The 23,513-nt window shown below is 46.4% G+C and overlaps 1 protein-coding gene across 1 annotated transcript in view; it reads right to left on the bottom strand.

Moving 5' to 3' along the window:
* Positions 1-18,909, bottom strand: part of LOC311513294 (sodium-dependent proline transporter-like) — a 46,458-nt gene extending 27,549 nt beyond the window's left edge. The window contains exons 1-4 of the mRNA XM_084615003.1: positions 18,780-18,909; positions 16,616-16,712; positions 16,043-16,199; positions 11,734-11,873 (exon numbers count right to left, since the gene is read on the bottom strand). Of these exons, the coding sequence (XP_084471129.1) occupies positions 11,734-11,820 (87 nt within the window). The 5' untranslated portion in view covers positions 11,821-11,873; positions 16,043-16,199; positions 16,616-16,712; positions 18,780-18,909. The remainder of the gene's footprint in view (positions 1-11,733; positions 11,874-16,042; positions 16,200-16,615; positions 16,713-18,779) is intronic.
* Between the last annotated feature and the right edge of the window lie 4,604 nt (positions 18,910-23,513).

Raw genomic sequence — 23,513 nt, 5'->3', positions numbered from 1 at the left:
ATCCAGGGAAAGGTTTCTCGTTTGTGCACAGTACGATACCCCGGCACAGTTCAGCACCTGCTACTTAGCTGGGCTCAGGGCTGGAACAGCAGGCGGGGATGCAAGGCAGGACTGAGGTGCACGGGCAGTGATGTTGTCGGGGTAGGGCGGGAGGCTCGAAGCACGGAGCACGCTGGACCGGAGGGGCAGCTTGCGTGTGCGCGGGGAAGTGCTGTACATCTCCAGCCAGCGCTGTCAGATCCTCGCTGGCGTGAGCGCTAAACTCGAGCACGAGGTCTGCTTAGAGAGAGGGAATTTGAACGAGTTTGTGTAGGGGCAGCAACAAGCGCTCCTGTCCCGGCACGTAACAGGGCAGGAGTTTACAGGTAGGCCCTCGATAATCCAGACACACACATGGGAGGTGTAGGGAAGCGAGCGACTTGGCACCAGTTATCTCAGCATTGAACACTGGCTCCCTGCAGAGAGGGCTCAGCTCCCAAGCTCACATCTGCGCTGTGATACCAGAGGGCTCCCCCATCACCTCTCCCCGGCCCCCCCATGTAAGGGGCATGGCACCACCAGTCTGCCTGCTCCCAGAACATAGCAATCACAGGGGCACACAGGATGGGAAGGAAACCTGGGGGCAGGGCACAAATGACCCAGAGCTGCAACATTTGGATCCACCCCAAAATCTGTATCTGGCCATCTCTAGCATCAGCAGGGCCAGCCCCAAGCCTATGGGACTCCAGCCAGCTCGCACTCCACCTACTTCACCTGCCCTAACACCTCACTGCCTCTGGCACTGAGGGGGAAGGCCGCTGGAGGGCAGCTGAGCCAGCCGGCACCCTGAGAGAGGGGCAGGATGAAGCAAATGTCAGGACAGGGCTTGATTAGTCCCTAGGTCAGCAGAGAGAGGAAGGAAGGAAGGAAGGAGCAGAGAGAGAGAGAGGCTTCAGGGAACACGGCAGATGCATGACTCCCAGGGCTCTCGGCAGTAGGCCAGCCGCTCTGGTATGAGTGTAGCCATCAGCTGCTGAGCGGCGGGTTTCACAGTCCACCAATCTTCAGGGACAGTTAGCAGCAGCAACTGAGTGGGGGAAGATTTCACATAAATCAGACTGCAGGGTGGGAGCCGGGTGAGCCCTGGACACTCCCTAGCCCCCAACTCAGGACAGCACCGCTCCTTGAACCCTAACAGCAGCCGGGATGCTCCTGGGGGAAGCCGGAGACCTTGGGAGCCAGCAGCAGCTTCTCCTGTAGCAGCTCCTTGGGGGTCTCAGGAGGCAGGTCACTGGCTCGGGCATGTGTTTTATACAGCACTATACTGAGAAGAGCCAGTCGCCAGCAGAGAGGGAGCTGGAAAAAACAGTTCAGAGCCAGGAGGTAGAACCGAGAATGTAGGGACCAGTCCAGTGAGTGCCAGGGATGCTCAGCACCCTAGAGAAGCCAGCGGGGCCCAAAGGGGCTCAGCACCCGCTGGGTCAGGTCCTTAAGTTATACACTCCTCTGGACTGAGTGTAACCAAAGCACCGTGCTCTGGCATTGATGAATGTCAGGTTGAAACACACACAGGCAGCAGGGTTTGGAGCACCGGCCACAGGGCCAGGAACTCATGAGTTCTAATCCCAGCTCTGCCACGGATTGGCTGCAGAGCTTTGGGCAGACTACTTGAGTCACAAAGGTTAATTTCCCCATCTGTGAAATAGGGATAATGATATTTAACCATCTACCCCAAAGGGGAGGATTATTAGTCAGTGCGGTCAGAGCCCACTGTAAATTGTGTGTCTCGAATTAAGTTTCCCTTTTGAAACAATGGGTTAAATCATGGAAAAAATGTTTCACAAAACCCAACCGCTAAGGAAAATGGCTGTAGAGGGGTCACAGACCCCCAAATCCAGCATGTTCTCCCAACCCCACCTCTGCCTTGAAGAATTACAGAAACCAGAAGAGTCACTGGAGGTCAGAGGTCGTTTTGGAGCAAGGCTGATTATTATGGAAATTGAATACTGTGCATCAGTGCTTAATTTGTAATGAGAGAGGTTCTGGACTCAAGCAATTAGGTGCTGGGGCTCAAGCAATTCTTTTACATTCATAATTGATGCAGCAACCCAGAACTGCTAAGCCTAGAGGTGCTGGGGCTCAGCCCTGGCACAAATTAAGCACTGTTCTGCGCTTACAGCCTCACTCAGAAGATCTGAAAGTCCTGCACAAACATGAATTTGCCCTAGCCAGGCTGGTCAGTATTGTTACTCCTGGTTTAGAAATGGGGCAACTGAGGCACACAGTGAAGAAGTGACAAGCGAAAGGTCACACCGAGTGGCAGTAGTAAAATAACCGACCTAGAAACCTTAACTTCCAGGCCCCTACTTTAACTATTAGAGAATGCTACCTCCAACCCCACTTCTCTCAAACTAAGATTGTTTTTAGGGAAAGACACAAAATGTACTCTCAAAAAGAAAAGGAGGACTTGTGGCACCTTAGAGACTAACCAATTTATTAGAGCATAAGCTTTCGTGAGCTACAGCTCACTTCCTCAGATGCATATCGTGGAGACTCCACGATATGCATCTGAGGAAGTGAGCTGTAGCTCACGAAAGCTTATGCTCTAATAAATTGGTTAGTCTCTAAGATGCCACAAGTCCTCCTTTTCTTTTTGCGAATACAGACTAACACGGCTGCTACTCTGAAACCTGTCAAAATGTACTCTGTGTGTGTGTTGAGGTGCAGGGGGGAAGGATTCTGATTGCCAAAATGGGTGGGAGCCAGAAATTCTCTCAGCCCCTTAGCACTGGCCGCACTACCTGCAGAGACTCCATGGATGGATAAAACAGACTCAATGCCTACAAAAAGTGCTTGTAGCTGATCTGTGGAACACCATGCTGCCAGCACACTCCCTTACCTCCCCAGTTCTCTGTCACACCCACTTGTTGCATTGTCTTAATTTAGACCACAAGCTCTCTGGGGCGAGGACCATCTCTTACTATGCATTCCTACAGCACCCAGCACAATGGGGCTTGATCCTGAGTGGAGCCTCCGGGCACCTATGCAAGAGGTCATTTTAACTGGCTCTAAATCCTGGCACAATTCTTACTATCTCCCCACCCTTCTCTTCTAATGGGCATTTTCAACTTCACGTCCACCCCTGCTCCCTCGGAAGGAAAGCAGTTGGGTAACAGCAGAAAAGTAACATTCCCCAAAGTTTCAGAGTAACAGCCGTGTTAGTCTGTCTTTGCAAAAAGAAAAGGAGTACTTGTGGCACCTTAGAGACTAACCAATTTATTTGAGCATGAGCTTTCGTGAGCTACAGCTCACTTCATCGGATGCATACCGTGGAAACTGCAGTAGACATTATATACACACAGAGACCATGAAACAATACCCCCTCTCACCCCACTGTCCTGCTGGTAATAGCTTATCTAAAGTGATCATCAAGTTGGGCCATTTCCAGCACAAATCCAGGTTTTCTCACCCTCCGCCCCCCCCCCCCGACACACAAACTCACTCTCCTGCTGGTAATAGCCCATCCAAAGTGACCACTCTCTTCACAATGTGTATGATAATCAAGGTGGGCCATTTCCTGCACAAATCCAGGTTCTCTCACCCCCTAACCCCCCTCCAAAAACCACACACACAAACTCACTCTCCTGATGGTAATAGCTCATCCAAAGTGACCACTCTCCCTACAATGTGCATGATAATCAAGGTGGGTCATTTCCAGCACAGATCTAGGCTTTCTCACCCCCCCACCCCCCCCGGGGGAACACACACACACACACACACACACACACACACACACAAACTCACTCTCCTGCTGGCAATAGCTCATCCAAACTGACCACTCTCCAAGTTTAAATCCAAGTTTAACCAGAATGTCTGGGGGGGGGGCATAGGAAAAAGCAAGGGGAAATAGGCTACCTTGCATAATGACTTAGCCACTCCCAGTCGCTATTTAAGCCTAAATTAATAGTATCCAATTTGCAAATGAATTCCAATTCAGCAGTTTCTCGCTGGAGTCTGGATTTGAAGTTTTTTTGTTGTAAGATAGTGACCTTCATGTCGGTGATTGCGTGACCAGAGAGATTGAAGTGTTCTCCGACTGGTTTATGAATGTTATAATTCTTGACATCTGATTTGTGTCCATTTATTCTTTTACATAGAGACTGTCCAGTTTGACCAATGTACATGGCAGAGGGGCATTGCTGGCACATGATGGCATATATCACATTGGTGGATGTGCAGGTGAACGAGCCTCTGATAGTGTGGCTGATGTTATTAGGCCCTGTGATGGTGTCCCCTGAATAGATATGTGGGCACAGTTGGCAACGGGCTTTGTTGCAAGGATAGGTTCCTGGGCTAGTGGTTCTGTTGTGTGGTATGTGGTTGTTGGTGAGTATTTGCTTCAGGTTGCGGGGCTGTCTGTAGGCAAGGACTGGCCTGTCTCCCAAGATTTGTGAGAGTGTTGAGTCATCCTTCAGGATAGGTTGTAGATCCTTAATAATGTGTTGGAGGGGTTTTAGTTGGGGGCTGAAGGTGACGGCTAGTGGCGTTCTGTTATTTTCTTTGTTAGGCCTGTCCTGTAGTAGGTGATTTCTGGGAACTCTTCTGGCTCTATCAATCTGTTTCTTCACTTCTGCAGGTGGGTATTGTAGTTGTAAGAAAGCTTGATAGAGATCTTGTAGGTGTTTGTCTCTGTCTGAGGGGTTGGAGCAAATGCAGTTGTATCGCAGAGCTTAGCTGTAGACGATGGATTGTGTGGTGTGGTCAGGGTGAAAGCTGGAGGCATGTAGGTAGGAATAGCGGTCAGTAGGTTTCCGGTATAGGGTGGTGTTTATGTGACCATTGTTTATTAGCACTGTAGTGTCTGGGAAGTGGATCTCTTGTGCGGACTGGACCAGGCTGAGATTGATGGTGGGATGGAAATTGTTGAAATCATGGTGGAATTCCTCAAGGGCTTCTTTTCCATGGGTCCAGATTATGAAGATGTCATCAATATAGCGCAAGTAGAGTAGGGGCTTTAGGGGACGAGAGCTGAGGAAGCGTTGTTCTAAATCAGCCATAAAAATGTTGGCATACTGTGGGGCCATGCGGGTACCCATAGCAGGCCTAATCACATCAGCCACACTATCAGAGGCTCGTTCACCTGCACATCCACCAATGTGATATATGCCATCCTGTGCCAGCAATGCCCCTCTGCCATTTACATTGGTCAAACTGGACAGTCTCTACGTAAAAGAATAAATGGACACAAATCAGATGTCAAGAATTATAACATTCATAAACCAGTCGGAGAACACTTCAATCTCTCTGGTCACGCAATCACCGACATGAAGGTCAATATCTTACAACAAAAAAACTTCAAATCCAGACTCCAGCGAGAAACTGCTGAATTGGAATTCATTTGCAAATTGGATACTATTAATTTAGGCTTAAATAGCGACTGGGAGTGGCTAAGTCATTATGCAAGGTAGCCTATTTCCCCTTGCTTTTTCCTATGCTCCCCCCCCCCCCCCCCCCAGACGTTCTGGTTAAACTTGGAGAGTGGTCAGTTTGGATGAGCTATTACCAGCGAGCAAGAGCGAGAGCGAGTGTGTGTGTGTGTGTGTTCCCCCGGGGGGGTGGGGGGGTGAGAAAGCCTAGATCTGTGCTGGAAATGACCCACCTTGATTACCGTGCACATTGTAGGGAGAGTGGTCACTTTGGATAAGCTATTACCATCAGGAGAGTGAGTTTGTGTGTGTGGTTTTTGGAGGGGGGTGAGGGGGTGAGAGAACCTGGATTTGTGCAGGAAATGGCCCACCTTGATTATCATACACATTGTGAAGAGAGTGGTCACTTTGGATGGGCTATTACTGTTAGGGGGCTTATTCCTTCACCCACTTACTTCCCTGGTCCTTCTCGCATGAACAGAGAGCAACAATACCCGAAGTCCAAAGGTGCAAACAATTCGATGTTTATTGGGGTGAACTTCCAGCAAGCATGATTCCAGTTTCCTTCCTTAGTATCCTCCTTCCCAGCTCTGACACCACAAAGCCTTACACCTGTGTCCCTGTTCCCATTCCTGCCCTTAGCCAAACATGATTCCAACTTCCTTACTCCCATTCCCTGTTCCCATTTCCCCCTTTAGCAAAACATGATTCCAATTTTCTTACCCCCATTCCCTGTTCCCATCTCCCCCTTTAGCAAAACATGATTCCAACTTCCTTACTCCCATTCCCTGTTCCCATTTCCCCCTTTAGCAAAACATGATTCCAATTTTCTTACCCCCATTCCCTGTTCCCATCTCCCCCTTTAGCAAAACATGATTCCAACTTTCTTACCCCCATTCCCTGTTCCCATCTCACACACCCACATGCCCACCCCCACCCCGTCACTTCCTCATTGACTACAGATTATATAGTAAAACTTGAGTTCTGCTTAGCTATACCTTAACCAATCATTTTCCTGAAATTTAACTAACCAATCCTAACATATTGTAACATGATTATGTAACCAATTATATCCCACCACCTCAATTAGTTTACACCCAGCAAAATTAATTATACAGCAGACAGGAACAATCACAGAACCAGACAGAGATTATACAGACAAACAACAGCAAAGTGGGAACTATAATGCCAAAACAATACAGAAGTGAGGATTTCACATCCCAGCTATTGATAAGTGAGTTCTTGCCAGACAGGATGCTATCAAACTAAGTTTCCTTTTACATTTTCTAGGCACTTCCCTTTCTCTGGAGGTGATAGGAATACAATCCTGTCCTGATAGTGCCTAACAGCCCAATAGCACCTTATTTCAATGTGACTAGTTTGGAATGTGAGGAGGTGACCGGTCGCTTCCCAGCTTATGGCTGCCTCTGCTGCTTAGCCAAAGGCCTTAGCCTAAGAACAGGGCCACAAACTGTCACAGTAAGAGAAGGCCCTTACTCCAGCAGACAGTGATTTTGATTCTTTCTTTTATACCTCTACCACTAGCCAAGTGATAAGAATACACCTAAATTCTTAGAGTACAGGCCTTTGCAGACAGGCCTGAATATCTATATCCTAACAATTACCAGCAGGAGAGTGAGTTTGGGGGGGGGGGGGGCGGAGGGTGAGAAAACCTGGATTTGTGCTGGAAATGGCCCAACTTGATGATCACTTTAGATAAGCTATTACCAGCAGGACAGTGGGGTGGGAGGGGGTATTGTTTCATGGTCTCTGTGTGTATATAATGTCTACTGCAGTTTCCACAGTATGCATCCGATGAAGTGAGCTGTAGCTCACGAAAGCTTATGCTCAAATAAATTGGTTAGTCTCTAAGGTGCCACAAGTACTCCTTTTCATTCCCCAAAGTGGCATGTCCTATTGCTCAAGTCTATGTCACCAGCTGGTCACGTCCACCAGCCTTTGAGGCCACATCCAAGACACAACTCTGCATGCTGGGAAGCAGGAAACACATGACAAAATACCACACGGGCTGTGCCACACCTCTGGGCTCACATGCTGCTTCCCATGAGCATTTAGTTCTGTTCATGCACGGAAGAGGTATTGCATGGGCAACAGCAGCCCTGACCACAGCCCCACTTCAGTTCCCGTGGCCTCCGCTGAGGCTGCTAACAAGAGGAAATCAGTCAGGGCCAGCTTTTGGAGTGTGGGTTTTCTGATGCGGAAGCCCTGTTGTCTGCTACAAGCCAGCCAGAGACCCAGACTGGCAGACACATTTCACATAGGACGCTGGACACCCAACCCTACCAAAAAAGGCTGTACTAGCTGCCACAGTGGTGTTAAGGACAGGTCGGCCAGTTTAACGAAGGAAGAATGGACTAAGGGTTAAGGTACCGGAGTGGGACCCAGCGAATCTAGGTTCTATTCCTGGGACTTCCAGTGATACCTTGGGCCAATCAGTATCCCCACCTGTAAAAGGAGGATGACAATGCGGGGAGGGATCACTCAGTGGTTTGAGCATTGGCCTGCTAAACCCAGGGTTGTGAGTTCAATCCTTGAGGGGGCCATTTAGGGATCTGGGGCAAAAATTGGGGATTGGTCCTGCTTTGAGCAGGGGGTGGGACTAGATGACCTCCTGAGATCCCTTCCAACCCTGATATTCTATGACCCTTCCCCTCCGCCCCCTGTCCCTCCCGACAGGAGTGTTGTGAAGACTCACTCATTAATACATGAGGAGCTCAGATACTATGGCGACCATAAAAGTGTCTAGTCATGGAACAGAGCATCTCATTCATAGCTTGAGCAGTCATGTGCGTTTAGTATACGTGTATTATTCTATATGATGTGGCCCCTGCTATTTCTGTACAAACAATTTAAATAGTCAGCAGGGAGAACCTACTTCCAGCGGAACTCTAGTAAGAGGCTGTATCTGCCTGCCTTCCAGACATGGACAATGTCTAAAAAGCATCGTATCAAGGGGAAATTCATAAGGGGAGAAAGGGGGTTCCATCTCTCTGAACACCTTGAATTTATTATTTTTATTATCTTAGCACCTAGGAGCCCTAGTCTGGCACCGGCCACTGTCAGAGACAAGATATTAGGTGAGATGGACCATTGGCCTGACACAGTACGGCTGTTCTTATGTTCTTGGTCGAGAAGCAGGAACTCCATTGTGCTAAGCGCTGTACAGACACAGAACAAAATGATGGGCCGTGCCCCGAAAAGCTCACGGTCAAAGACAAGCTGTCATAAATGTAAAGGGAAGGGTAAACCCCTTTAAAATCCCTCCTGGCCAGAGGAAAAATCTGCTCACCTGTAAAGGGTTAAGAAGCTAAAGGTAACCTCGCTGGCACCTGACCAAAATGACCAATAAGGAGACAAGATACTTTCAAAAGCTGGGAGGAGGGAGAGAAACAAAGGGTCTGTGTCTGTTGGTATGCTGCTTTGCCGGGGATAGACCAGGAATGGAGTCTTAGAACTTTTAGTAAGTAATCTAGCTAGGTATGTGTTAGATTATGATTTCTTGAAATGGCTGAGAAAAGAATTGTGCTGAATAGAATGACTATTCCTGTCTGTGTGTCTTTTTTGTAACTTAAGGTTTTGCCTAGAGGGGTTCTCTATGTTTTGAATCTAATTACCCTGTAAGGTACCTACCATCCTGATTTTACAGGGGTGATTCCTTTACTCCTATTTACTTCTATTTCTATTAAAAGTCTTCTTGTAAGAAAACTGAATGCTTTTTCATTGTTCTCAGATCCAAGGGTTTGGGTCTGTGGTCACCTATGCAAATTGGTGAGGATTTTTACCAAACCTTTCCCAGGAAGTGGGGTGCAAGGGTTGGGAGGATTTTGGGGGGAAAGATGTGTCCAAACTACGTTTCCCAGTAAACCCAGTTAGAGTTTGGTGGTGGCAGTGGTTATTCCAAGGACAAAGGATAAAATTAATTTGTACCTTGGGGAAGTTTTAACCTAAGCTGGTAAAAGTAAGCTTAGGAGGTTTTCATGCAGGTCCCCACATCTGTACCCTAGAGTTCAGAGTGGGGGAGGAACCTTGACACAAGCGATGACAGACAGACCGATAGGGGAGCACAACGAGGCCATCCTGCTCTGTGTGATTGGCAGTGGGCTCAGGACACCAGCCATCTTTTTGGAGGCCTCACGGCAAAGGAGAGTTTTGTGGAGAGATTTGAAAGCAGACAGTGAGGTCGGTCTGTGGGCCCTTACAGGGAGGGCCTTGCAGGCTTGTGGGGCAGTGTGAGAGAACGCACAAAGGTGTTTGTTTTGAAATCTAACAAGTGGGTGATGGAGACTGGCGCTCTTGGCCTGGCCCTATTAACAAGAGAGGCAGACAGAGCCCGTTCTGAGCCACCGAGTGCCATATTCATTACACCCAGGCTGGCACTGTGTGTTTCATAGTGTTATTGTGCAGTTATCTCAATTCCATAGCTATCATCTCTGTGTTCGGTAAACACACTAGGGCCGGCTAAGCCAGCGCCCTTGGGTGGGTGACATCACTTGGTACCGCCCAGCAAAACCCTGATCACTCATGTTCCTTTCAGCAGGAGGCCTGCACTGAGTCACAAGTAGGGCTCTGCAATGGGCAGGACCGCAGGCAAGAGTGCCCCAAGACGACGGCGGGGGGGCGGGGTAGGAGATCAGAGAGTTGCCGTTAGCCATGATAACAGGGGACATGTGTATGGGAAGAGGGTGTGGGATCAGGAGTTTGTCATTCCACATCCCGGCCCCCTTATCAGGAGCGGAGATGGGGCTGACCCACATGGTACCCCCTGCAGGCAGTTGTGCTGTCTGTGATAGGACCAGGGCTGATGACAGGGCCCTGTTTCTTTTCTCTGTGGTGCAGCAACACAAGAGCAATTGCCAGAAACCTGAAAGGGCAGCCACACCCCAGCATAGCCTGCAGCTCCCTCAGATAGGCCAGCTTTACATGACTAACGCCCATGGCAGGGTCCCACGGAAACCCAGCTGCACAGAACCAAAAGGCCCAGGATGGCAGCTCTGAGCAGTAAATCGTATTTGCCTCTGTGGACCCTGCGCTGCTAACCCACCTGTCACACGAAACCCACAACACCACACGCTTAGTCACATGAGGGCTGCAAAGGCAAGAAGAGGAAGAGAGCTCTGTCTATTTCAGTCTCCTACACAGACACTCTGGGAGCCGCATACATTAGTCACATCTGCTCAATGGCATCAAGGTGCTGGCCACGGTGTATCAACTGCATCTGATGTATGGGAAATACACCAGCCACAGTCTTTCCTGCATGCATGCAGCAAGTCAGACTAAATGAGTGGGTGGAGAGCGTCTGGTGCAGCTCACTTAGATCAAGAGAGAGCACTGCATTCTGGGAGTTATATTACCCACAGGTCTCTCCCTCCTATTAAAGGAGAAGGCAGGTGGAAACTGTTTCATTTCCTGCATTAGGTGAAACTTTTATGCACCTGGCAAGTTGTCAGTGTCGCCACATCAGTCACGCAAAGTGCAGGAAACCCTGTTCCAGACAAAGGATGGGCAAGATCTGGATAGGATTTATGGTCTATGAGTTTTTACGCTCCTCTGTTGGGGGATTGTAATTCTAAACTACCATAGAACTAGAAGCACAAAAATAGGAAAGACTACCACTATAAAGCTACACTCCTAAGATTATAAATGATCTTACTTAAACCTTTTGATCTCGGATTCTTTGTAACCATATGCAATATACACTATCTTAAAGATGTTTCAGGGATTAAACACACACAAAATCCCTCCAAGGAAATCCCGAACTAAGGCTATTAGTGGGCCAGATTCCAATCTCAGTAACTCTGCTAAAGCAAATAGAGTCATCACTCCAAATCTACCTGTGTAACCGACCAAGATTGGAATCTGTAGCTGCCTGCTACAGGCTAGTGGGGACGGGGGTGCCAGAGAATCCTACTTATGGTAGGAGCTACAAAATGTAACAGCAAGGGGAGTTAAGTACACACAGCCAGCTTTGCAGCTCTGAACTGCATGACTTTTGATGAGAGCCTGTCACCTTTAGGTCACAAGTTCAAGCCAAGCCCAGCCAACACCCGGAGAGGAAGAACTGGAAAGTTTGGTGCTCAGGTGAAAGTAGGTGCGTGTATGGGATGTCTCAGACATTTGCTCAAATCTCAACAGGGAGTGATCCCAGCTGAATGGGGCCTCGAGAGCTTCCCCTCCCAAGTCATGATTCAGGTGGGGAAGCCTGCCCTGGGGCTGCCAGTCTGGAGATAATCAGAGACTCACAGCCCCATCCCCGGACACCTAGACAGGAAGAAAGTAAGAGTCCTTTCCCAAGCCCGGCTATACTCACCGGCATCACTGTTGCAGGCATTTCCTGCTCCAGGAAGTCACTCTGCCTTATACCCTCGGTGGCCCATTGTTCAGGGAACAGCTTCATTCCAAGACTGTGGGTGAATGAAAGGAGCCAGCAGAGGAAGAACCTACTACAGCCTAAGCCATGGCAAGGCAGGAAGAAAGACAGACATTAGGGAACTGAAGCCCATATCACTCTCACCTGGGGGCCAGGTGAAGCCCCGCCCCTTAGCCTCACATGTCACCTGGGATTCTTCACAGTAACCAGAACCCACCCTCACTCAGGCAAGGCAGCGCTCCCCAAGCTTAAAGAGACACCGTCCCTTTCTGTGCATGCAGCAGGCAAGGGAATAAGGGAGATGTCACACAGCGGGAGGCTGAATTACTATTGTTGCCTGCCTGGGAAGATCTTAAGGAGCTGGGTGCTTCGCAGACACGTGAAGAGACATGGTCCCTGTCCCAACGAACTTGCTTATGGGCATCTCCCACCTTTGGCAGGGACCAGGAACACAACTTGCTAATTAGGATTAATTTGTTAATGTTTGTTCAGTGCTTTGCAAATGTGCAATGCTGTCAAAGTGCTAATTACACACCACTCACCACCCCTGGGGGCAACCAAGTGTCAGGATCAATGTGGAGAAAGGGGCAAAGATTCATAGATGTCCCTGCAAGCCAAACTGTACCCTTCAGCACTCCCCAAGGATGGGCCCAACCCATCACTTGTCCCCAAAATTCAACCTGACTCCCCATCTCCTGGGCTTGGCAGAATGGGGGACGTGTTCTGCTTTGTATGCAAGAAGGTGCAGGTTCAAGTCCATACTTAGGCAACCCAAGTTCAACTCCTTACTCTGCCCCAGATTTCCCATCTGATCTTGGGCAAGTCCCTTAGTGTCTGTTTGCCTCAGTTTGGATAATTGCCCTGTCCTACCTCCCCCTCACTGGTTGTTGTGACAATAAATACATTAAAGATTGTAAAGTGCTGAGATGCTACAATAATAGGAGCCATGTAAGTACTTACACTAGATAGGTAACGTCACCCTCACGGTCCCACACACTAGTGAACAGACTTTGGGATATGTAGGGGGTGACGAGCTATTCCTCAATGGACTGTTCCGAACAGTTCCGGCCTCAGGAAACTCTTTGAAACTATTTACAACTTTCAGGCTGACCTAAGCATGGGCAGAAGCTCGCAGGCAGAAATTTATTTAGCTGCCCATCAGGTACTGCTATTCTTATCTCCAGAACCAAGGAATGCGTCTCAAAGACCTCCTTTATAATAATCTCACACTAAGCTACACTTCCCTCGCAGATGCATCTTAATACTGACGTCACTGAAAACATTATGTTAAAAGAACATTGAGATTCTCATGGGTAATAATTTATGCCTGCCAGAAAGAGTCCAAAAGGCATTTATATACAAGACACACAATAGTGTCCTTAAGAGCCACGGCCTAATACACTGCTCTTTCTAGGCTGCAGAAAACAGTGTACATTGTCTAGTCGGAACTAACACATGTTCATGCATTTGTAGACTGTATCAAATGAATAGAGGCAAATATTTCCTACTTTTGGGGTACTTCCCCATGCAACTTGAACACTAGGCTTAGCAGAACTGTTACTAATTTAAACGGATCATATCAGTGTTTATTTTGAAACATTTTAAATGTGTATAAAGAAAAGGAGTACTAGTGGCACCTTAGAGACTAACCAATTTATTTGAGCATAAGCTTTCGTGAGCTACAGCTCACTTCAGCGGATGCATTCAGTGGAAAATATAGTGAGGAGATTTATATACACACAGAACATGAAAAAATGGGTGTTATCATACACACTGTAAGGAGAGTGATCACTTAAGATGAGCTGTGGGGGGGGTAGGTGGGATAAACCTTTTGTAGTGATAATCAAGGTGGGCCATTTCCAGCAGTGGACAAGAACGTCTGAGGAACAGTAGAGGGGGGGAAATAAACAGGGGAAATAGTTTTACTTTGTGTAATGACCCATCCACTCCCAGTCTATTTCAAGCCTAAGTTAATTGTATCCAATTTGCAAATTAATTCCAATTCAGCAGTCTCTCGTTGGAGTCTGTTTTTGAAGTCTTTTTGTTCTAATATTGCGACCTTTAGGTCTGAAATCGAGTGACCAGAGAGATTGAAGTGTTCTTCGACTGGTTTATGAATGTTATAATTCTTGACATCTGATTTGTGTCCATTTATTCTTTTACGTAAAGACTGTCCAGTTTGACCAATGTACATGGCAGAGGGGCATTGCTGGCACATGATGGCATATATCCCATTGGTAGATGTGCAGGTGAACAAGCCCGATAGTGTGGCTGATGTGATTAGGCCCTATGATGGTGTCTCCTGAATAGATATGTGGATACAGTTTGCAACGGGCTTTGTTGCAAGGATAGGTTCCTGGGTTAGTGGTTCTGTTGTGTGGTGTGTGGTTGCTGGTGAGTATTTGCTTCAGGTTTGGGGGCTGATTGTAGGCAAGGACTGGCCTGTCTCCCAAGATTTGTGAGAGTGATGGGTCATCCTTCAGGATAGGTTGTAGATCCTTGATGATGCGTTGGAGAGGTTTTAGTTGGGGGCTGAAGGTGACGGCTAGTGGCGTTCTGTTATTTTCTTTGTTGGGCCTGTCCTGTAGTAGGTGACTTCTGGGTACTCTTCTGGCTCTGTCAGTTTGTTTCTTCACTTCCGCAGGTGGGTATTGTAGTTGTAAGAAAGCTTGACAGAGATCTTGTAGGTGTTTGTCTCTGTCTGAGGGGTTGGAGCAAATGCAGTTGTATCGCAGAGCTTGGCTGTAGACGATGGATCGTGTGGTGTGGTCTGGGTGAAAGCTGGAGGCATGCAGGTAGGAATAGCGGCCAGTAGGTTTCCGGTATAGGGTGGTGTTTATGTGACCATCGCTTATTAGCACCGTGGTGTCCAGGAAGTGGATCTCTTGTGTGGACTGGTCCAGGCTGAGGTTGGACCAACGAGTCTCCAGCGAGAGACTGCTGAATTGGAATTAATTTGCAAACTGGATACAATTAACTTAGGCTTGAATAGAGACTGGGAGTGGATGTGTCATTACATAAAGTAAAACTATATCCCCATGTTTATTTCCCACACCCCCCACTGCTCCTCAAATGTTCCTGTTAACTGCTGGAAATGGCCCACCTTGATTATCACTACAAAAGGTTTTCTCCCCACCCTACCCGCCCCCCGCTCTCCTGCTGGTAATAGCTCATCTTAAGTGATCACTCTCCTTACAGTGTGTATGATAACACCCATTTTTTCATGTTCTGTGTGTATATAAATCTCCTCACTGTATTTTCCACTGAATGCATCCGATGAAGTGAGCTGTAGCTCATGAAAGCTCATGCTCAAATAAATTGGTTAGTCTCTAAGGTGCCACTAGTATTCCTTTTCTTTTTGCGCATATAGACTAACACGGCTGCTACTATGAAACCTTTAAATGTGTATGTATGTCAATTTTCACAGCTGCGGGAAATTATGCGGGGTATCAGACCATAGTTATTTAAGGACAGTAGACATAGAGATTCAAAGAGCGAAAGCTCTAGAACTGTTGACACACAAATTGTCAATATCACATTTCAAAATATATAAAGTAAATCTCCCTAAATCAAACTCTAATAAGTTCTCAGGCAGCATTTTGCTTACTTTGCCTCCTTGTAGATTTTGATTGTGATAATTGGAAATATTGCTTTGTCTGTGTATGTACAATGAAATTGACATTTATTAACATTTACTGATAAAAATCTAATTCTTCCAAGCCTACTTAACGCTCATTTAGTTTTTTAAATGGAATTTCCTAGGGTTTTTTCTTTTAAAAAAACAGAGAAAAAGCCACACACCACCATGTCCCTCACAAGGTCCATAGGAGGGAGACACGCCCTCTGTGCCATAGTAACATCCAGGTGATTTTTTTACCTTAGGGGGTTTACACAGAACCCTGCCTCATTCTCTGTGTCCCTCACAGGATGGGCAGTGAATGAGATGAGAGCTATTGAGGAGCCTTGCCTCACTACCTGCACATCATACAAGCCACTCAGGTAGTAAACAAACACCCAGATAGGCAGACAGAAAGGGTTCCAGGAATGAGACATGGCATGCACTGAATGAGGTCAGTCTCACATGCACACCACACCAACTGTGCATTTTAAAAAAACAATGCGTCTTTAAAATGTACATTACATAAAGCAGGACCCCACTCTGCACATTTCCCTGCACTGAACTATGCATGTCCTTTATCAGATGTGCAAGGCCTGGTGTAGGCTTACAAGACTCACCACAGACACCTACCTGCAATCCAAATGTTGGAGCTACTGAAAAGTTGCAGGGCAGCTCCGATCTGGGGAGCAGAGCATGGGTGGCGATGGGAAAGCACATGTCACTGCAGAACAAGTCTGACTACTTTCCACCAATTTATTTGTTGTCTCTCCTTCTCTCTCTCTTTTTCCTGTTGAAGTAAAATGGAAAGAAACTTTAGAATAAAAATTCAGAAGTCCTGGATCTCAGCTCCCCAGAGCTTCTGCTCCCTCTGGGTTGATGCAATGTCCCTAAAGATTTGCTTGCTGGTGCAAATTCAAATGAGAAATAAGGCACACATTTTGAACAGTGGGGGTGATTAACCACCAGAACAAACTACCATGGGAAGTGATGGATTCTCTCTCTCTCTCTCTCGAAGTCTCCAAATCTTATTGCAGGATGGGGTTCAACCCCTTTAATCTTTGTGTAATGTGTTAGCTTTTCTCTCTGAGTTTTAATTTTTATTTTCATTTCCAGAGTACTAATGAATTTTCTGATTGTTTTTCATTTTCAATCAGTGACCTCTAGTGCCCGGTTTGGTTCATTACAAGAGAGTTATAGCATTACCTTGACACAGAGCCTGGTTTTCAAAAGCAGCCACAACTCCAGCGGAAGTCAAAGCGAGCTACAGGTGCTCAGCATCCCTGAAAATCAGGCCCCCATCCTGCATGTCAATGCAGAGCAGATAAGACCTCAGTTATTACTAGGCTTGGAAGGCTGGGTTTGTTATTAGTAAATGTCAGTAATAGAAATTGATGAACAATTTTTACAAATAGGTTAAGTGTGAAAAATGCTGCTTGAAAACTTATGAGAGCTTGATTTAAGGATATCTACTTTCTATATTTTGACACGCGTTGTTAAAAATTTGTATTCCAAAGTTATAAGGCGTGAACTTTTGAATCTTAACATCTACTGTCATTAAGTAACTACTGCCTGACCCCCCTGCCCACAACGTTTGATGACCACATACCTTCCTGCAACTGTAAACATTTACATTGATAAAAAAGCTGAAACCTCATAATTTTGTCCAACTGCTAAAATTTAAATCGATAAAAATAAAAAATGCTTAAAATTAAACATTGATAGAATCTGCTGAAATTATATTTAAAAAAATCAAATTCTGCCAAAGGTTAGTAATTATGGTCTTGTACAGCAAACTCCCTGGAACTCATTTCATTTGAGGGCTGAGCCACATTGCCGGGATTTCAAACTGACCCCACAAACCATGGGCATTTCAAACCTGTGTTTTCCAGTGGCTCTCAATCGTTCCAGATGACTATATCCCTTTCAGGAGTCTGATTTGTCTTGGGTACCCTCAAGTTTCACCTCACTTAAAAACTACTTGCTTACAAAATCAGATCTAAAAATACAAAAGTGTCCCAGCCCACTATTCCTGACAAATGGCTCACTTTCTCATGTTTACCATATAATTATAAAATAAATCAGTTGGAATATAAATATTGTGCTTACACGTTTCAGTGTATCGTATACAGATCATTGTATGAAACTTTAGTTTCTACTGACTTTGCTAGTGCTTTTTATGCAGCCTGTTGTAATACTAGGTAAATATCTAGATGAGTTGATGTATCCCCGGAAAAATCTCTGCTTACCCCCAGGGGTACATGTACCCCTGGTTGAGAACCACTGTTTTAGATCTCTCAGCTATTCCCTTCTCCAGTCTATGGGTATCCCAGGGTTTACATGTGTTACACTTACCAGCACATCCCACTGACGTTAAAGCCCTGGAAGAATAATCACTACAACCCTCACTCCCCAGTATGGGATGTGGGGGCTGCACTGTGAGACAGGACATGTAAGGAAATACCAAGGAAGGCGGGGGCAGGGGGGGGTGGGGGGAGAAGGGGAGAAAGAGGGATAGTGAGGAACATAGAGAAAGGGAGAGGAGGGAATAAAACTGATCCTGTTTTCAGTGCATGTGCCCTCTGCCCCCTCCAAGTTAAACAGCCTCTTGGGGAGGAAAAGAACCAGCAGAGGACAGCAGTTTGAGCAGCACCTCCACATGCTGGGCAAAGCCAGAGGCCACGAGCAGCAGCAGCGTTGGTCACGATACACAGGTCAGAGGAACCCACCATCTGACAATGCCTGTGACTCGTTAACTTTCAGCCTCTCGCTCTTTTAAAATGATCTTTTTTTTTAAAAAATAAATTTGATGTGACTCTAGCGTGGGCGAAAGGTGCCAGACTGGCCGCCCTTGGACAGCAACGTTCTTTCCTCATCCACAGCTTCTATGCAACACAGACAGTGAGGGGGTAGCTTCTCCTGTACCATCCCCAGCGGGGCAGGGGTGAGGGGGTAGTTTTAGTCTTCAGGTCTATTCAGCCCTTGGGCTCTTTGCTGAGTATGCCAACCAGCAGGGCAATTGGTGTTTTCCGTGATGTAAATGCCTGTCCATTTGGGACTGGACTGAGGCCATCACCTCCTTTGACAAAGGCCAATCACCAGACAATAACTACCATTGGAACAGAGCTAACTTTGATCAGTGATCTAGCCCTGAAAGGCTCCGTATCATTTCCATTCTCTGGCTCCAGCCAATTGCTCATCTCCCTGGTCTTGTTTTTATCTATCCCTTTTCATCACCATACATCGCAGTGAATGTCAATATCTGATCTCTCCTAAGTCTCTACTTCCCTGCCACAAGCGGCTCTCTGCCCATTTACTGCCCAACCCAGAACACCACGTTCATTTCTCTGAGTCTGCCTTGCATACGTACATTTCCATGGCATTTCAGGAGCTCTGCAGCAATCTCACACAATTCTGTATCTAGATGCCATTGGTTACAACCTTTTTTCAGTGCAGCAAAATCATGAAAAGCAGAAAGTGTTCATTTCATCCAAGTCTAGTCCCAGCAGCCATGGCTGGGAGGCTGAAAGATGTGGAAAACTGAACAGATAAAATTTAAAAAAAAAAAAAATAAACAAACAACTTTCATCTGAAAAACTTGTTTATCCAAAATCCCCCATCACAAAATCTTCCATTCAGCTGAAAAGCCTGTGTATCTTAATGACTCTTATGTCCCCCACTTTGCTTGCATACATAAACCTCCTTCTCTGTGGTGTGATGACAATCTAAATTGAGTAGTCCATGAGAAAAAAGGAAACTGGCCATACAAACTTGTTTTGTTGGAGGGAAATGAAGCAAGAGAAGAGACCTGCTTTGGGCTACTGTGGTAACTTCCACTTTGCAGCATCTTCCATAGCAGGGTTACGGTTACATGACTGCTCAACGGCCAAACCCTTGTGACAAGAGCCACTGAAATCTAGTGAGTAAAGCAAGCAGGATTTGACACCCCCGCCCCCCCGGCTCCAAAAGTAACTGAGACCTGATTCTCCATCACCCTGCACCCCATGTAGTCAATTCTGCCTGTGCAAAATGCTGTCAAGTGAGTCTAGAATGGTAGAGTTTTTACACCCATTTTACACAGCTGTTAGGTTCACTGACTTCCACAGCAAAACTTGATCATTCTAAACAGCCCCATTGCAGATGCTTAAGTGTTTTGCATAACAGAGATTGACTGGACGTAAGCATGTAAATAAATAGGCCATGGAAAATCAGGAACCTATACTTCCTTCTTCTTACAGGCCAGATCCTGCAAAGTGCTGAGTGTTCACAACACAGCAAAAGAACCTATATAGGCTAAACTAGAATTTCCATGGATGTCTATAGGAGTTGAGGGCACCGGGTGTTTCTTTTGATCATGCTGTATGTGTTCTGTTTACTGGAAGAAATACATTCTTACTATTGAGCTCCGTTCTAGTCCACCTCACCCATGGTCATTATCCAGAAACCTTGAGTTCAGTTGACAGTGGTGTGCAACAGAAAGGACCTGATTTCAGTTGTTCACAGACCAAGGTTGTATCTGCAGGGTTGGCAGGTAGAAAGAGCCTAGTTACACTGAACACATTTTACTGTGGAAATCAGCGAGAGAATAACTATGGAAAAAGAAAAGGAGGACTTGTGGCACCTTAGAGACTAACCAATTTATTTGAGCATAAGCTTTCGTGAGCTACAGCTCACTTCACCGGTAGCTGTAGCTCACGAAAGCTTATGCTCAAATAAATTGGTTAGTCTCTAAGGTGCCACAAGTCCTCCTTTTCTTTTTGCGAATACAGGCTAACACGGCTGTTACTCTGAAACCTGTCCTTATGAATAACTATGGGTTAGTCTCTAAGGAGCCACAAGTCCTCCTGTTCTTTTTGGGGATACAGATTGACATGGCTGCTCCTCTGAAACCTGTTTGTGCAGAGGCTCTTTCCTGCCTATAGTTTCCCTACCAAGGAGGCAGTGAGCTGGGAGGTAACACACCAGTGCCAGGAAGTCCTCTCTTGGTTGCTTAATTTCCTTCCAAAGTCACCTCAGAGTGTGAAGCTTCTTTTTTAATTTCTATCTTTCAGATCCAGTCACAGTCACACCCCAGAAGGAGAAGTCTGGCTTCCTCCATCACGGTTTAACCCATTCACGTTCTAGTCAAAGAAATCAGCCGTGTCAGTTACTATAAGACACTCAAAGGAGGCCCAAGAAAGCAACCGGGAGAAAGACCAGTGAGCGCAGCATGGGCTGCAGCGGAACCAGGCTGTGTTCTTCCCACAGCAGACCTTTCCGAGACCTACTCCTTCAAAACATACCACTGCAGGTTCTGAAACCCGCTCTGCTTTATGTCCTAATCAGTTCCAAGAAATTCCCTCTTCACATCCTTGATATTAGGGTACTGCAAGACTTGTAGCTGTGTGTGTTTCCTAGTAGCTTTTACCCCCCTGAGCAGGGCTACTGTTTAAATGGGAGACCTGACAAGAGTATCATAGTGCTGGTTAAGCAGTAGCTGGCCATTTCTGGTCCGAGTCAGTACTGAACCGATGCCCTAATGTGCAGCGAAGGAGCACCCTCTCCTGCAAGCAGCTCATTTTCCAGAAAAAAATGAATAATTGTGGTCCCAACACTAAAGCTCCTAGGGCAATTTTTGTTTGAACCGTGGTGTTACATTCTGCCTCTTTAATTTTCCTTGCATGATGGCATTCTCCTCAGCTTCCTGTCTTACGGAGTTGCATAACCTTGTTAAGCAGCTGCTGCATTTCCTCCCAGAGCTGGCTGCCTTTCAAAGGTAGAAGAAGTGATTTCTGTATAGAATTAGAAAACAGCATGTTGTCTTCTGGATGAAAGGTGCAGTATATGACAAATGTTATGGGTCGGGCTAAACCCTGCTATTATGGGTGGGGTGTAACTGCCACCTTACATTCAGGATAAATATAAAGAAGTCATTGCAAACAGGTGATGGAAACAGTTAAGGAGCCTCCACCTCAAACACTGGCCCACATCTCCAGCCAAAACAAAGCCATTATACCCATTCGAAATGCAGCTGCAAAAATCTTTCTCCCACGCTGCTCCTTCTGCATGAGAGCAGCTGACTGTGAAAAATTGCAAAGCAACCACATTGGCCTCTTTTACATCTCTTAGGGCTTGTCTACACTGTCACTTTGCAGTGCTGTGACTTTCTCACTCTAGGGTGTGAAAAAACATCCCCCGGGCGCTGAACGTTTCAGCGCTGTAACGTGCCAGCATAGACAGTGCACAAGTGCTGGGAGCTACGCCCCGCGTGGAGGTGGTTTTTTTAACCATGGCAGTGCTTTAATGCTGCCAGTGAAGATGTGCGCTTATTAAAACCAACCTACGCTGTGGTGCCTACTAAATGCTTGGTAACTGTTAGGCTGCTGAAGTTCTGTGACTGCTGCTAATTACATAGTCCTTAGACACTATCATAACAGCCTCATTATTTGCAGCTGTTTGTTATAGTAAACCAAAAAGAAAAGGAGGACTTGTGGCACCTTAGAGACGAACCAATTTATTTGAGCATGAGCTTTCGTGAGCTACAGCTCACTTCATCGGATGCAGAATGTCTTCTGCAGTTTCCACAGTATGCATCCAATGAAGTGAGCTGTAGCTCACGAAAGCTTATGATCAAATAAATTGGTTAGTCTCTAAGGTGCCACAAGTACTCATTTTCTTTTTGCGAATACAGACTAACACGGCTGTTACTCTGAAACCTGGATTAAACTGTTGTCTCATCTTATTCTTAGACCTGCTCTATGCTTAAAATTTACATTGACATAAGTACATTGCTCAGGGACGTGAAACATTCACACCCCTGGATGATGCAGCCATACAGGTATGCAGGCGTAACTCCAGGTGTAGACACAGGTAGGTGCTACCCTCGTTCAGGGAGGTGGTGTTCCTACAATGGAAAAGCCCCTGACATCACTGCTGCGTCTACACTACAAGGTTATGTCAGTATAGCTGCAGCACTGTATCTATGCTTCTAGTCTTGGTAGTATAGATGTGGCTCTAGATAGTGAGGGACAATTTTTTGTTATACGCATGCACGATATCTAGTAACCTGGGTCCCTCATATTTGATCAGTGGCCTAGAGAGACAGGTATCTGCAACAGTTAGTAGCCTAACACAAACAATGCATAATAATAGTAAGATCTTTTTGGGAGAGTGGATGGTAGAAAAAGTAGTCTAGTGATGCCATCTACTGGGGAAGTGGAAAAACTGCTTTAGTTCTGGATTAATTTACAGATGAAAGGGAGGACATAAAAGGAAACTGATTTAATATTTTTGTGTGTACAACTCCCCCAGGTGAACACACTAGTCCCGAACAAAAGTGATTTTATTCCAGAATACTCGATTTGGAAGTAATTATTTGGGAGTAATTACTGGGAAGAAGGATAAAGGAGTTTGAGGCGTAAGTGGTCTTCTCATCCAGTCCCCCCTCCACGTCCCCGTGGAAGGAAAAGGCCTGGGTAGAGACTGTCGAATCATGGAAGTCAATGAATGGCTACGCAGGTGGTGTCGGAGAGGCTTTGGATTCTTTGACCATGGGATGGTGTTCCAAAAAGGAGGAGTGCTAGGCAGAGACGGGCTAACAAAGAGAGAGGGAAGCACTTAGACGAGAGGAAAGTGATCAGGAACAGTCAGCATGGATTCACCAAGGGCAAGTCATGCCTGACTAATCTAATTGCCTTCTATGACAAGATAACTGGCTCTGTGGATGAGGGGAAAGATATGGATGTGTTATTCCTTGATTTTAGCAAAGCTTTTGAGATGGCCTCCCACAGTATTCTTGCCAGCAGGTTAAAGAAGTATGGGCTGGATGAATGGACTATAACGTGGATAGAAAGTTGGCTAGATTGTTGGGCTCAACGGGTAGTGATCAATGGCTCCATGTCTAGTTGGCAGCCGGTATCAAGTGGAGTGCCCCAAGGGTCGGTCCCGGGGCCGGTTTTGTTCAATATCTTCATAAATGATCTGGAGGATGGTGTGGATTGCACCCTCAGCAAGTTTGCAGATGACACTAAACTGGGAGGAGAGGTAGATACGCTGGAGGATAGGGATAGGATACAGAGGGACCTAGACAAATTGGAGGATTGGGTCAAAAGAAATCTGATGAGGT

Source organism: Lepidochelys olivacea, assembly GCF_965140295.1.
Source record: "Lepidochelys olivacea isolate rLepOli2 genome assembly, chromosome: 1".
NCBI lineage: Eukaryota > Metazoa > Chordata > Testudines > Cheloniidae > Lepidochelys > Lepidochelys olivacea.
This window is presented reverse-complemented; position numbering and strand designations above follow the sequence as displayed.